This window comes from Pseudophryne corroboree, chromosome 11 (assembly GCF_028390025.1).
Source record: "Pseudophryne corroboree isolate aPseCor3 chromosome 11, aPseCor3.hap2, whole genome shotgun sequence".
NCBI lineage: Eukaryota > Metazoa > Chordata > Amphibia > Anura > Myobatrachidae > Pseudophryne > Pseudophryne corroboree.
In genome coordinates, this window is record NC_086454.1 from 148400982 (window position 1) to 148416612 (window position 15631).

General features: G+C 47.3%; 1 protein-coding gene across 1 annotated transcript in view; it reads left to right on the forward strand.

The window, feature by feature from the left end:
* The window catches only part of STIP1 (stress induced phosphoprotein 1), a 189031-nt gene extending 173826 nt beyond the window's left edge, over nt 1-15205 (forward strand). Inside the window, exons 11-14 of the mRNA XM_063944941.1 lie at nt 11855-11891; nt 12255-12358; nt 14040-14212; nt 14882-15205. Coding sequence (XP_063801011.1) covers nt 11855-11891; nt 12255-12358; nt 14040-14212; nt 14882-14954 — 387 coding nt within the window. The 3' untranslated portion in view covers nt 14955-15205. The remainder of the gene's footprint in view (nt 1-11854; nt 11892-12254; nt 12359-14039; nt 14213-14881) is intronic.
* The last annotated feature ends 426 nt before the right edge of the window (nt 15206-15631 follow it).

Below are 15631 nucleotides of genomic sequence, written 5' to 3' on the forward strand. Positions count from 1 at the left end.
GATCACCCTGTCCCCGAGGGCCAGGGTGTCTCTTCTGTGGTGGCTACAGAGTGCTCACCTTCTCGAGGGCCGCGGGTTCGGCATACAGGACTGGGTCCTGGTGACCACGGATGCGAGCCTCCGAGGGTGGGGGGCAATCACTCAGGGAAGAAAGTTCCAAGGGTTATGGCTCATGTAAACCGCCAAGGCGGCACAAGAAGCTGAGTGGCGATGGCGGAAGCCGCCAGGATTCTTCGTTGGGCGGAGAATCACGTGCAAGCACTGTCAGCAGTGTTTATTCCGGGAGTGGACAACTGGGAAGCAGACTTCCTCAGCAGGCACGACCTCCACCCGGGAGAGTGGGGACTTCATCACGAAGTCTTCACTCAGATCACAAATCGATGGGAACTGCCACAGGTGGACATGATGGCATCCCGTCTCAACAAAAAGCTACAAAGGTATTGCGCCGGGTCAAGAGACCCTCAGGCGATAGCTGTGGACGCACTGGTAACACCGTGGGTGTTCCAGTCGGTCTATGTGTTTCCTCCTCTTCCTCTCATACTCAAGGTGCTGAGAATCGTAAGAAAAAGAGGAGTGAGAACAATACTCATTGTTCCGGATTGGCCAAGAAGGACTTGGTACCCGGAACTGCAAGAAATGCTCACAGAGGACCCATGGCCTCTGCCTCTCAGACAGGACCTGTTGCAACAGGGGCCCTGTCTGTTCCAAGACTTACCGCGGCTGCGTTTGACGGCATGGCGGTTGAACGCAGGATCCTAGCGGAAAAAGGCATTCCGGATGAAGTTATTCCTACGCTGATAAAGGCTAGGAAGGACGTGACGGCAAAACACTATCACCGTATATGGCGAAAATAGGTTGCTTGGTGTGTGGCCGGGAAGGCCCTACAGAGGAATTCCAGGGGGGTCGATTCCTGCACTTCCTACAGTCAGGAGTGACTATGGGCCTAAAATTAGGATCCATAAAGGCCAAGATTTCGGCCCCATCCCTTTTTCTCTCAAAAAGAACTGGCTTCACTGCCTGAAGTTCGGACGTTGTTACAGGGGTGCTGCATATTCAGCCCCTTTTGTGCCTCCAGTGGCACCTTGGGATCTTAACGTGTGTTGGATTCCTAAAATCCCACTGGTTTGAGCCACTTAAGACCGTGGAGCTAAAATATCTCACGTGGAAAGTGGTCATGCTTTTGGCCTTAGCTTGGACTAGGCGTGTGTCAGAATTGGCGGCTTTGTCATGTAAAAGCCCATATCTGATCTTCCATATGGAAAGGGCAGAATGGAGGACTCGTCCCCAATTTCTCCCTAAGGTGGTATCGTTTCATTTGAACCAACCTATTGTGGTGCCTGCGGCTACTAGGGACTTGGAGGATTCCAAGTTGCTGGACGTAGTCCGGGCCCTGAAACTTTGTTTCCAGGACGGCTAGAGTCAGAAAAACTGACTCGCTATTTATCCTGCATGCACCCAACAAGCTGGGTGCTCCTGCTTCAAAGCAGACTATTGCTCGCTGGATCTGTAGCACGATTCAGCTTGCACATTCTGCGGCTGGACTGCCGCATCCTAAATTAGTAAAAGCCCATTCCACGAGGAAGGTGGGCTCTTCTTGGGCGGCTGCCCGAGGGGTCTCTGCTTTACAACTTTGCCGAGCTGCTACTTGTTTGGGTTCAAACACTTTTGCAAAATTCTACAAGTTTGATATACCCTGGCTGAGGAGGACCTTGAGTTTGCTCATTCGGTGCTGCAGAGTCATCCGCACTCTCCCGCCCGTTTGGGAGCTTTGGTATAATCCCCATGGTCCTTACGGGGTACCCAGCATCCACTAGGACGTCAGAGAAAATAAGAATTTACTCACCGGTAATTCTATTTCTCGTAGTCCGTAGTGGATGCTGGGAGCCCGTCCCAAGTGCGGACTCTCTGCAATACATGTATATAGTTATTGCTTAACTAAAGGGTTATTGTATGAGCCATCTGTTGAGAGAGGCTCGGTTATTGTTCATACTGTTAACTGGGTATAGTTAGCACGAGTTGTACGGTGTGATTGGTGTGGCTGGTATGAGTCTTACCCTGGATTCCAAATCCTTTCCTAGTAATGTCAGCTCTTCCGGGCACAGTTTCCCTAACTGAGGTCTGGAGGAGGGGCATAGAGGGAGGAGCCAGTGCACACCAGATATAGTACCTAATCTTTCTTTTAAGAGTGGCCAGTCTCCTGCGGAGCCCGTCTATACCCCATGGTCCTTACGGAGTACCCAGCATCCACTACGGACTACGAGAAATAGAATTACCGGTGAGTAAATTCTTATTTTTTCTTCCAGTGGCAAAAGCTCTGGAAATACAGAACATGGTAAAACAGATTCTGAAACTGGCAAAGGTGTCAGTTCTTCACTGCACTCTGTTGCTGGGGAAGATGGTGGCGGCCTACGAGGCCATTCCGTATGGCAGGTTCCATGCCAGGGTTTTTCAGTGGAATCTGCTGGACCAGTGGTCCGGGTCTCACCTGGACATGCACCGGAAAATAATTCTATCTCCCAGGACCAGAATTTACCTTCTGTGGTGGCTGCACAGTGTTCTCCTTCTGGAGAGACGCAGGTTCGGGATTCAGGATTGGATCCAGGTGACCACAGATGCAAGCCTCCGAGGCTGGGGAGCAGTCACACAGGGAAGAAATTTTCAGGGAAAGTGTTCAGGCCAGGAAGCTTGTCTACACATAAACATTCTGGAATTAAGAGCCATCTACAACAGCATACTGCAAGCAGAACATCATCTTCGGGGTCTGCCGGTCTTGATTCAGTCAGACAACGTGACAGCAGTGGCGTACATAAACCGCCAAGGCGGTACGAAGAGCAGAGCGGCGATGGCCGAGGCCACGAAGATTCTTCGCTGGGTGGAAAGACATGCCAGCGCTCTATCAGCAGTCTTCATTCCAGGAGTGGACAACTGGGAAGCAGACTTCCTCAGCAGGCACTATCTCCATCCAGGAGAGTGGGGTCTTCATCAAGAGGTCTTTGCAGAAATTACAAGTCATTGGGGAGTTCCTCAAGTGGACATGATGGCGTCCCGCCTCAACACGAAACTTCAGAGATATTATTCCAGGTCAAGGGACCCTCAAGCGATAGCGGTGGACGCCCTAGTGACACCGTGGGTGTTTCAGTCGGTCTGTGTTCCCTCCACTTCCACTCATTCCAAAGGTGATAAAAATTATAAAAAGAACAAGGGTTCAGGCGATCCTCATTGTTCTGGATTGGCCAAAAAGGGCCTGGTATCCAGATCTTCAGGAGTTGCTCATAGAAGATCCCTGGCCTCTTCCTCTTCGGGAGGATCTGTTACAACAGGGGCCGTGCGTGTATCAGGACTTACCGCGGCTGCGTTTGACGGCGTGGCGGTTGACCGCCAAATCCTAGCCCAAAATTGTATTCTCAGTGAAGTCATTCCTACACTTCAGGCTAGAAAAGAAGTATTACCACCGTATTTGGAAAAAATGTGTCTTGGTGTGAATCCAAGAAGGCTCTTACGGAAGAATTTCACCTGGGGCGTTTGCTCCATTTCCTACGAGCAGGTGTGGATGCAGGCCTAAAGTTAGGCTCTATTAAAGTACAGATTTCAGCCTTGTCGATCTTCTTTTTTTTTTCCCAAAAAGAATTGGCCTCCCTTCCAGAAGTTCAGACCTTCGTAAAAGGCGTGTTGCACATCCAACCTCCCTTTGTGCCCCCAGTGGCACCATGGGACCTTTAATGTGATGTTGCAATCACATTGGTTTGAACCTTTGCGCAAGGTTGAGTCAAAATTCCTTACTTGGAAAGTGGTCATGTTGTTGGCCTTGGCGTCTGCAAGGCGAGTGTCTGAGTTGGCAGCTTTGTCTCACAAAAGCCCCTTTTTGATTTTCCATGCTGATAGAGCGGAGTTGAGAACTCGTCAGCAATTTCTGCCAAAAGTGGTTTCATAATTTCATGTTAGTAGCCACTGGCACCACAATTGGCTGGTTGACGCCTTGGCGGAGTCAGTCTCTCGATGTGGTCAGAGCTTTGAAGATCTATGTCGCCAGAACGGCGCAGATTAGGAATACAGAGGCTCTGTTTGTCCTGTGGGCTCCCAACAAGATTGGGGCTTTTGCTTCTAAGCAGATTATTGTGCGCTGGATTTGTAATACGATTCAGCAGGCTCATTCTACGGCAGGATTGCCGTTACAGAAGTCAGTAAAAGCCCATTCTACCAGAAAGGTGGGCTCATCCTGAGCGGCTGCCCGGGGAGTCTGGGCGTTACAACTTTGCCGAGCTGCTACTTGGTCAGGTTCAAACACCTTTGCGAAGTTTTACAAGTTTGATACCATGGCTGAGGAGGACCTGTTTGGTCAATAGGTGCTGCAGAGTCATCCGCACTCTCCCGCCCGTTCTAGAGCTTTGGTGTAAACCCCATGGTTCTTGAAGCATCCCCAGCATCCTCTAGGATGTATGAGAAAATAGGATTTCTCTGACGTCCTAGTAGATGCTGGGAACTCCGTAAGGAATATGGGGAATTGCGGCTCCGCAGGAGACTGGGCACAACTAAAGAAAGCTTTAGGACTACCTGGTGTGCACTGGCTCCTCCCTCTATGACCCTCCTCCAGACCTCCGTTAGAATCTTGTGCCCGGCTGAGCTGGATGCACACTAGGGGCTCTCCTGAGCTCCTAGAAAAAAGTTTATTTTAGGTTTTTTATTTTCAGTGAGATCTGCTGGCAACAGACTCAATGCTACGAGGGACTAAGGGGAGAAGAAGCGAACCTACCTGCTTGCAGCTAGCTTGGGCTTCTTAGGCTACTGGACACCATTCGCTCCAGAGGGATCGAACACAGGGCCCGACCTCGATCGTCCGGTCCCGGAGCCGCGCCGCCGTCCCCCTTACAGAGCCAGAAGCAAGAAGATGGTCCTGAAAATCGGCGGCAGAAGACTCAGGTCTTCAACAAGGTAGCGCACAGCACTGCAGCTGTGCGCCATTGCTCCTCATGCACACCTCACACTCCGGTCACTGATGGGTGCAGGGCGCTGGGGGGGGGGGGGGCGCGGCGCCCTGAGCAGCAATATTAACACCTTGGCTGGCAAAATAATCACAATATATAGTCCTAGAGGCTATATATGTGAAAAATACCCCTGCCAGGATCCATAAAAAAGCGGGAGAAGCCCGCCGAAAAAGGGGCGGGGCTATCTCCCTCAGCACACTGGCGCCATTTTCTCTTCACAGTGCAGCTGGAAGACAGCTCCCCAGGCTCTCCCCTGTAGTTTTCAGGCTCAAAGGGTTAAAAAGAGAAGGGGGGCACTAAATTTAGGCGCAAGTCTGTGTATTATAGCAGCTATAAGGGAAAAATCACTGTGGGTAGTGTGAATCCCTGCATTATATAGCGCTCTGGTGTGTGCTGGCATACTCTCTCTCTGTCTCCCCAAAGGACTTTGTGGGGTCCTGTCCTCAGTCAGAGCATTCCCTGTGTGTGTGCGATGTGTCGGTACGGCTGTGTCGACATGGTTGATGAGGAGGCTTATGTGGAGGCGGAGCAGATGCTGATAAATGTGATGTCGCCCCCTGTGGGGCCGACACCAGAGTGGATGGATAGGTGGAAGGTATTAACCGACAGTGTCAACTCCTTACATAAAAGGCTGGATGACGTAACAGCTGTGGGACAGCCGGCTTCTCAGCCCGCGCCTGCCCAGGCGTCTCAAAGGCCATCAGGGGCTCAAAAACGCCCGCTACCTCAGACGGCAGACACAGATGTCGACACGGAGTCTGACTCCAGTGTCGACGAGGTTGAGACATATACACAATCCACTAGGAACATCCGTTGCATGATCTCGGCAATGAAAAATGTGTTAGACATTTCTGACATTAACCCAGGTACCACACAAAAGGGGTTTTATGTTTGGGGAGAAAAAGCAGCCAGTGTTTTGTTCCCCCATCAGATGAGTGAATGAAGTGTGTGAAGAAGCGTGGGTTCCCTCGATAAGAAACTGGTAATTTCTAAAAAGTTACTGATGGCGTACCCTTTCCCGCCAGAGGATAGGTCACGTTGGGAGATATCCCCTAGGGTGGATAAGGCGCTCACACGTTTGTCAAAAAAGGTGGCACTGCCGTCTTAGGATACGGCCACTTTGAAGGAGCCTGCTGATAAAAAGCAGGAGGCTATCCTGAAGTCTGTATATACACACTCAGGTACTATACTGAGACCTGCAATTGCCTCAGCATGGATAGTGCTGCTGCAGCGTGGTCTATTACCCTGTCAGGGCAGGGATACTATTTTGCTAACCATAAGAGCATATTAAAGACGTCGTCTTATATATGAGGGATGCACAGAGGGATATTTGCCGGCTGGCATCCAAAATTAATGCAATGTCCATTCTGCCAGGAGGGTATTAGGGACCCGGCTGTGGACAAGCGATGCTGACTTTAGAAGGCACATGAAGATTCTGCCTTATAAGGGTGAGGAATTGTTTGGGGATGGTCTCTGGGACCTCGTATCCACAGCAACAGCTGGGAAGGAAAAAATTTACCTCAAGTTTCCTCACAGCCTAAGAAAGCACCGTATTATAAGGTACAGTCCTTTCGGCTTCAGAAAAGCAAGCGGGTCAAAGGCTCTTCCTTTCTGCACAGAGACAAGGGAAGAGGGAAAAAGCTGCACCAGACAGCCAGTTCCCAGGATCAAAAATCTTCCCCCGCTTCCTCTGAGTCCACTGTATGACGCTGGGGCTCCACAGGTGGAGCCAGGTGTGGTGGTGGCGCGTCTCGGGAACTTCAGCGACCAGTGGGCTCGCTCACAGGTGGATCCCTGGGTTCTGCAAGTAGTATCACAGGGATACAGGCGGGAGTTCGAGGCGACTCCCCCTCGCCGTTACCTCAAATCAGCCTTGCCTGCTGCCCTCGAGGAGAGGTAGTACTGGCGGCAATTCACAAGCTGTACTTCCAGCAGGTGATAATCAAGGTACCCCTCCTTCAACAAGGCCGGGGTTACTACTCCACAATGTTTGTGGTACCGAAACCAGACGGTTCGGTGAGACCCATTCTAAAATTGAAATCCTTGAACACTTATATACGAAGGTTCAAGTTCAAAATGGAATCGCTCAGGGCGGTTATTGCAAGCTTGGACGAAGGGGATTACATGGTATCACTGGACATCAAGGATGCTTACCTGCATGTCCCCATTTACCCTCCCCACCAGGAGTACCTCAAAATTGTGGTACAGGACTGTCATTACCAATTCCAGACGTTGCCGTTGGTCTGTCCCCGGCACCGAGGGTATATACCAAGGTAATGGCCGAAATGATGATACTCCTTCGAAAAAAGGGAGTTATAATTATCCCGTACTTGTACGATCTCCTTATAAAGGCGAGGTCCAGGGAGCAGTTGTTCGTCGGAGTAGCACTATCTCGGGAAGTGCTACAACAGCACGGCTGGATTCTGAATAGTCCAAAGTCGCAGCTGGTTCCTACGACGCGTCTACTGTTCCTGGGTATGGTTCTGGACACAGAACGGGAAAAAGGGTTTCTCCCGGAGGAGAAGGCCAAGGAGTTGACATCTCTAGTCAGAGACCTCCTAATACAAATACAGGTGTCTGTGCATCAATGCACGCGAGTCCTGGGAAAGATGGTAGCTTCTTATGAAGAAATTCCATTCGGCAGGTTCCATGCAAGGATCTTCCAGTGGGATCTGTTGGACAAGTGGTCCGGGTCGCATCTTCAGATGCATCGGCTGATAACCCTGTCTCCAAGGGCCAGGGTGTCGCTGTTGTGGTGGCTGCAGAGTGCTCATCTTCTAGAGGGCCGCAGATTCGGCATACAGGACTGGGTCCTGGTGACCACGGATGCCAGCCTTCGAGGCTGGGGGGCAGTCACACAGGGAAGAAACTTCCAAGGACTATGGTCAAGTCAGGAGACTTCCCTACACATAAATATTCTGGGACTAAGGGCCATTTACAATGCTCTAAGTTAGGCAAAACCCCTGCTTCAACACCAGCCGGTGCTGATCCAGTCAGACAACATCACGGCGGTTGCCCATGTAAACCAGCAGGGCGGCATAAGAAGCAGGATGGCAGAAGCCACAAGGATTTTCCGATGGGCGGGAAATCATGTGTTAGCACTGTCAGCAGTGTTCATTCCCGGAGTGGACAACTGGGAAGCAGACTTTCTCAGCAGGCACGACCTCCACCCGGGAGAGTGGGGACTTCATCCAGAAGTCTTCAAAATGATTGTACAGCATTGGGAAAGGCCACAGGTGGACATGATGGCGTCCCGCCTCAACAAAAAGCTAAAAAGATATTGCGCCAGGTCAAACCCTCAGGCGATAGCTGTGGACGCTCTGGTAACACCGTGGGTGTACCAGTCGGTGTATGTGTTCCCTCCTCTGCCTCTCATACCCAAGGTACTGAGAATACTAAGAAGGAGAGGAGTAAGAACTATACTCGTGGTTCCGGATTGGCCAAGAAGAGCTTGGTACCCAGAACTTCAAGAAATGATATCAGAGGACCCATGGCCTCTGCCGCTCAGACAGGACCTGCTGCAGCAGGGGCCCTGCCTGTTCCAAGACTTACCACGGCTGTGTTTGACGGCATGGCGGTTGAACACCGGATCCTAAAGGAAAAAGGCATTCCGGAGGAAGTCATTCCTACGCTGATTAAGGCTAGGAAAGATGTGATCGCAAAATATTATCACCGCATATGGCGAAAAATATGTTGCTTGGTGTGAGGCCAGGAAGGCCCCAACGGAGGAATTTCAACTGGGTCGATTTCTGCACTTCCTACAGTCATGAGTGACTATGGGCCTAAAATTGGGTTCCATTAAGGTCCAGATTTCGGCTCTGTACATTTTCTTCCAAAAAGAACTGGCTTCACTGCCTGAAGTTCAGACTTTTGTTAAGGGAGTGTTGCATATTCAGCCCCCGTTTGTGCCTCTAGTGGCACCGTGGGATCTCAACGTGGTGTTGGATTTCCTGAAGTCGCATTGGGTTGAGCCACTTAAATCCGTAGAGCTAAAATACCTCACGTGGAAAGTGGTCATGCTGTTGGCTTTGGCGTCGGCCAGGCGTGTATCAGAATTGGCGGCTTTGTCATGCAAAAGCCCTTATCTGATTTTCATATGGATAGGGCGGAATTGAGGACTCGTTCCCAATTCCTTCCTACGGTGGTATCAGCTTTTCATGTGAACCAACCTATTGTGGTGCCTGCGGCTACGTGGGACTTGGAGGACTCCAAGTTACTGGACGTAGTCAGGACCCTGAAAATATAGGTTTCCAGGACGGCTGGAGTCAGGAAAACTGACTCGCTATTTATCCTGTATGCACCCAACAAGCTGGGTGCTCCTGCTTCTAAGCAGACTATTGCTCGCTGGATCTGTAGCACGATTCAACTTGCACATTCTGCGGCTGGAATGCCGCACCCTAAATCTGTAAAAGCCCATTCCACGAGGAAAGTGGGCTCTTCTTGGGCGGCTGCCCGAGGGGTCTCGGCTTTACAACTTGCCGAGCTGTTACTTGGTCGGGTTCAAACATTTTTGCAAGAGTCTACAAGTTTGATACCCTGGCTGAGGAGGACCTTGAGTTGCTCATTCGGTGCTGCAGAGTCATCCGCACTCTCCCGCCCGTTTGGGAGCTTTGGTATAATCCCCATGGTCCTTACGGAGTTCCCAGCATCCACTAGGACGTCAGAGAAAATAAGATTATACTCACCGGTAAATCTATTTCTCGTAGTCCGTAGTGGATGCTGGGCGCCCATCCCACGTGCGGATTGTCTGCAATACTTGTATATAGTTATTGCCTAACTAAAGGGTTATTGTTATGAGCCATCTGTTAGTGAGGCTCAGTTATATTTCATACTGTTAACTGGGTATAATATCACGAGTTATACGGTGTGATTGGTGTGGCTGGTATGAGTCTTACCCGGGATTCCAAATCCTTTCCTTATTGTGTCAGCTCTTCCGGGCACAGTATCCTAACTGAGGTCTGGAGGAGGGTCATAGAGGGAGGAGCCAGTGCACACCAGGTAGTCCTAAAGCTTTCTTTAGTTGTGCCCAGTCTCCTGCGGAGCCGCTATTCCCCATGGTCCTTACGGAGTTCCCAGCATCCACTACGGACTACGAGAAATAGATTTACCGGTGAGTAAAATCTTATTTTTAATACCTACCGGTAAATCCTTTTCTCTTAGTCCGTAGAGGATGCTGGGCGCCCGTCCCAGTGCGGGCTGTATCTGCAGTTTGGTTATAGTTACGTTCATGTTGCGTTGAGTTCAGTCAGTCTGTGACTGTTGTTGGCCATGCCGTTGCATGCGTTGTTGTTGAATGCCATGTTGTACGGCGTGTTTGAGGTGTGAGCTGGTCTGTATCTCACCTTAGTTTAAAATAATTAAATAAATCCTTTTCCTTGGAATGTCAGTCTCTCTGGGCACAGTTCCTATAACTGGAGTCTGGGGGAGGGGCATTCAAAGTCTGTGCCCATGTCTCCTGCGGATCCCGTCTATACTCCATGGTTCTTGAAGCATCCCCAGCATCCTCTACGGACTAAGAGAAAAGGATTTACCGGTAGGTATTAAAATCCTATTTTATAGATGCAGCATTCTATTCTACAGATATAGGATAAGCTGCTGCATCTGAGGCTTCGGAGCACAAAGCAAAAGTCCAGATTTCATGTGCTCTTTCTTTGTTACTTATATAGCGCTGGCATATTCTGTTGAGTCTTTAAAATTGAAAACAAAACTGAAATAAAACAAGACTGGGTACTGACGGAGAGAACATGATCTATTCTAAAATATATTCTGCCATAAATGCCATTCTGTTGGAACCCCACATCAATTACTTCTCTGTATTTTGGGAAGCTAGGTGGTATTTTTTTTATTTTTTTTTATAGGAATTTATTTTAATAGGCATAGTTGTACCCTCTAGTATAGACGTGTGATAGTCATTGCACATTAATCATCATATGTCGCGTAGTAGTAGTAGTTGCAAAACTGTCAGGACATGGAGAAACTAAAAGTTTCAACAACAGCTGGTGAGCCACAGGTAGGCTACTAGGTTGTTCCGTTGGTCATGTTACCACCAATGCTGTTGGCAGAATATTGTGCCTCCCCACTATTCTTCGCAGTTGAGCAATAAGCAAGTCTCTCTGAGCTGAGGGGTAGCTATTCTTTGAGTAAAATGGAATTTGGCTCCCCATAGTGTATTTGGTGAGCAAATGTGACAGTATCCAGTCTTGCGCACTAAGCGCAGCCTTCCATAATATGAAAGATACTCCTTGAGAGCTGCCCTAGTGCTTACTGTTACTCCACTTTGCTGTGTTTTGGTCACGCTGGCTTAAGAATGAAAGCAGTCATAAGTGTCTGTAGCAGAACAGTAGGTCACCTTCCTCCAGACTCCTTACCTTTATTCTTTTAAGCTAGTCCCTGCTGTCTTGATGTTACATATACACCACTGTAGTCTGTATATGTCAGTGACTTGTGCAGCTGAACAGTAACAATAAGTGCACCTAATGTACCTTTAAGAGTAGGGTTTTCCCTGACAAATAATGGAAGAGCACTGCAGTAGAGTAGGGGGAAAGGGGTGTTGCATTCCCATAGGCAGTGCTGATCCCTGCAGTGCTAGTTGCAAGGTATGAGTGAGTGCCACAGGAGAAGGTGCCAGTTCTCTAATCGGCCAGGAAAGCTTAGAGTTCTTAGACGCGGGCCAGTGTCCTATTTCCCCTTTCCTGTCTCAAGGTCTTGTTAGTGTTTTGTTTCATAATTTGAACGATAAATTAAGTCTCAACTGAATAAAATTCTAGGGGAGTGACTTCTCAAGTACAGAATGTTTGTATGACTGGTGTAAGATTTGACAGAAAGTGGATTCTTAATTGTAACCAAGGAATAACCCTTTGTTCTCTATCCAGGATTGTGAAGAGTGTATAAGACTGGAACCCACATTCAGTAAGTATGCATCTTCTTTAATTAAACGTTCTTGTGTATGGGACATGCTGCTACCATGTGTGCCAGTAGATATAAATCCGTGTGAGTGTGTTGTACATTTATCAGGGTGCACGAATGGGGCGTACGTGGGGTTATTCTTTCAGGCTGCAGATATCTAACTTGCTGGCACTTGTGTTCCACACACCGAAAGCCTTAAACAAGATGTGCTTAGCGTATAAGCACAGTATATGAAATGTGTATACATAAATTAGTGTTCTGCCTTATTTGAATTTTTTAGACTGCAGAATTCTTGGCAGACAAGTGGTACAGTCTATCTTTCTATACCTCACCCATGTTGTGTAACGTTACCTTCTTTCCCTACAGTAAAAGGCTACACTCGCAAGGCTGCAGCGCTGGAGGCCATGAAAGATTACACGAAGGCTATGGATGTTTATCAGAAAGCCCTGGAGCTGGACTCTGCGTGCAAGGTAGGGCACAAAACGCTGCAGTAGTCTGAGACGCAACTTGGATGGTGCCAGAGATGATGATATCACCACGCTCTAATGTGCAATACACTGTACGAAATGCTGAGATGCATTTCATATCAGCTAGATGATTGTGACTATTTTGTAATCTTGTGTCACTCTACATGCTTGTAAGCTACAAAATCACTATGGTGGTATAGTTCTTTCTCCTAAAACATGAACTTAAAATACAGTTCAAGGGCAGGAAATGGTAAAATGCAGCAAGATTCTCAGCTTCAGCAGGATGGTTGAATTTTTCACATTGCCATATCATTTTGTGAGGGGATAAGTAAATCTAAGATGTTTAGTTATGATGAGCCCCCCTCCCCAAATACATATAACAACTCTAAAATGCATTACGAAATGAAAGCTGTTAAGTGTTTATGTACTACATGTATATGGAGAGTATATTTCCTGCTTCTGCACCTTTTGCATCGCAGTATGGCTTGCAGATTCACCCAAAACTAAGAAAAGTAGTTTATGGTGCGGTTAGGTGAGGTCAGAAAAATAGCAAACCCTTACTTACACGTGTCCTCAGAACCATCACAGGAGCTGCTGGATTGAACAGTCTGAGCTGAATACCAGTCTCCAGCTCCACTAACTGCTGCAGTGTTGCCAAAGAGCAGCCCACGCCCTAACAATATCAATACCAGTGATCGCACAGAGCTCAAAATTATGTAGGTCTCATCATAATTCAAGATTTTGTGTAGAATCTCTTCCCATGTGCCCAGCAGCCTCACTCTATTACATCCCTTTACCACATGACATCCCAACTGTTAAAGGGTGGGTGACCACATATAACACCGGACTACTGAATCCACTACAGTACTGTGCCATCTGACTAATGCTTCTGGTGTGTCACCCCCCATCCTTCTGACACACTATTGCAGGCATTTTACTTCACTATACCGGCAAGTGGCTAAGCACAAACCCTGAAGCCTGACTATTTGCACATGTGCAGTAGAGACGTCCTCGGGCGCATAGTTTGTGCGCCATGTTCACACGGACATCCAAAAATCCAAAGTCTACTGCGCTCAGTGCACTGCCAGAGAGGTGGGGGCCCTGCACATGGGCCCTCTCCTTATATCTTCCCTGTCCAGATACATATTGATACCCCTGTTCAATAACACTTGGATAGTAATTTTAATTGCATCTGCACTGCAGAGAGACTACTAAACTGGCAAGTGAGAACTGGAATATTTCATGGTAGCATTCCCCACCCCCCACCCAATCCTGTTCCAAATTGATTATTTTGGTTGCGTTTCATTGGGCAGCTTACATATTGTAGCAACAGTGTTGGTCTCTTGAGGACACCAAGCCCTCAACATCTCTGGTAGTAAACCTGGTTATATTACAGGTGTTTTATGAGTAAATGTGAAGAGGAATTATATTTTAGGGGGGATTTAGGCTTGGTACAAAGGGTGTATATAACTACTGTTAATGATGTATGCCATGCCTTGTAACAATTTGGTAACCTGGTCTGCCTGTTAGAGTCCAGAGTGCTTTTTTACCAGCCTCATCACGAGGTTTCACATGACTAGTAAGATTTTGTAGGATTGCAGACAAAGGAAAGCAAGCAAGATCTTTTCAGGGTGGTTTATTATTTTATTTTATAACTCCAGTTTATGTTAAATCGCATACACAGGAAGCGACTGATGGATATCAGAGGTGCATGATGTCACAGTATCACCGGAATGACAGTCCTGAGGATGTAAAGCGTAGAGCAATGGGTGATCCAGAAGTGCAACAGATCATGAGTGACCCAGCAATGAGACTTATACTGGAACAGATGCAGAAGGACCCACAAGCACTGAGCGAGTGAGTTTAATTTAGCAAAAGGCCCTTTTTTTTTTTTTTTTTTTTTAATCTGCGAGAAAAGGACTGTCTTTATACTGTACATAAAACCTGTGTTTTGTGTGTGTCATTTGCTTGTACATCTTTTAACTGATTCCTCCATAATTCTGTTAGCAGTGTTCTTTCAAAGATGCGAGGAACCAACAGACCTAGGAAAAGGAGATTTGGGAGTGAGAAAAGCTTGTGTAGGGCAGATGTACAGAATGCTGTTCCTCCAGTTCTCGCATTTCTGACAGCTAAACTATCTATAAAATAGTGATTGTATGATTTGTAGAACATCTAAAGAGCTGACCACTCATGCTGGGATATCGGACACATTATTATATTTCAAAGTTTACCTGATCCATATTGAATATCATTACATTTGTCAGTAAATGCAGTTTGACCACTATCAGCCTGTGTGGTCGCGCATGTTCCTGTGATCAGAAAATAAACCAGATTGCCTTCAGATGGTTGTACACATCGGTGTGCAGTTTTCTACCTTGTTTTGTAGATAGACCATAAGGTTTGCTTGTCATACCTAGCCATAGTTACTGTAGCTAGAGAGATCTATCTAATTTTTTTTTCTCTTCTATTGCTTTAGTAATGGCCTAATCCTTTTTTTTTTTTTTTTAATATCGTTTCTCTCTGCAGACACTTGAAGAACCCAGGTATTGCCCAGAAAATTCAAAAACTGATGGATGTTGGTTTAATTGCCATCCGGTGATGACTCCTCCATCCCCTCACACCTCCCCTCATGTTAAGAGTTGGTCGCCCTTCTCCTTTGCCGGCATCCCCTTTTCTGCTCTCCCCACATGAAGAGCCAACAGAGAGCTGTGGGACATTCTTGATACAACAATGTACGTGGGGAGATCCATGCCTCAGACACCATCTCCTTTCTTGCTCTTGTTCTGTCAATCTTTCCCAATTGTTAGTTTATGGACTGTAATAATGTTAATAAAGAGCTGCACGTGGACACATCTGTGTGCTGCTGATTTGTATGACAAGTAGCCTATCTCTCTGCTATGCATCTATAAACCTAGTTTGTAATGTATTTTATATATCTGTATTTCATATACTAGGATAGAACTCTATTTCATATCCATGTTACGGCTATTATAATAGTATAGACCAATTGTGAAATGCTGGAAGTCTGGCAGTGGCTATTATGGATGTTTGGTTTTTTTTTTTTTTGTCACCTTCGTTTTGTATAATGACTTGGATGCCTACTAATGTAGATAAGGCTATGTGATTTATCTGCTACATGGATATTGTGACTTACTGTTTTATATGGTACATTCATAAGGTTAACATAAAGGTTTTGATTACAATTAACATATAAAACATATTTTATGTAACGGGAGGAAGAGTATAAAATGTGTAGAGGTGATTATAAAGGAGCAA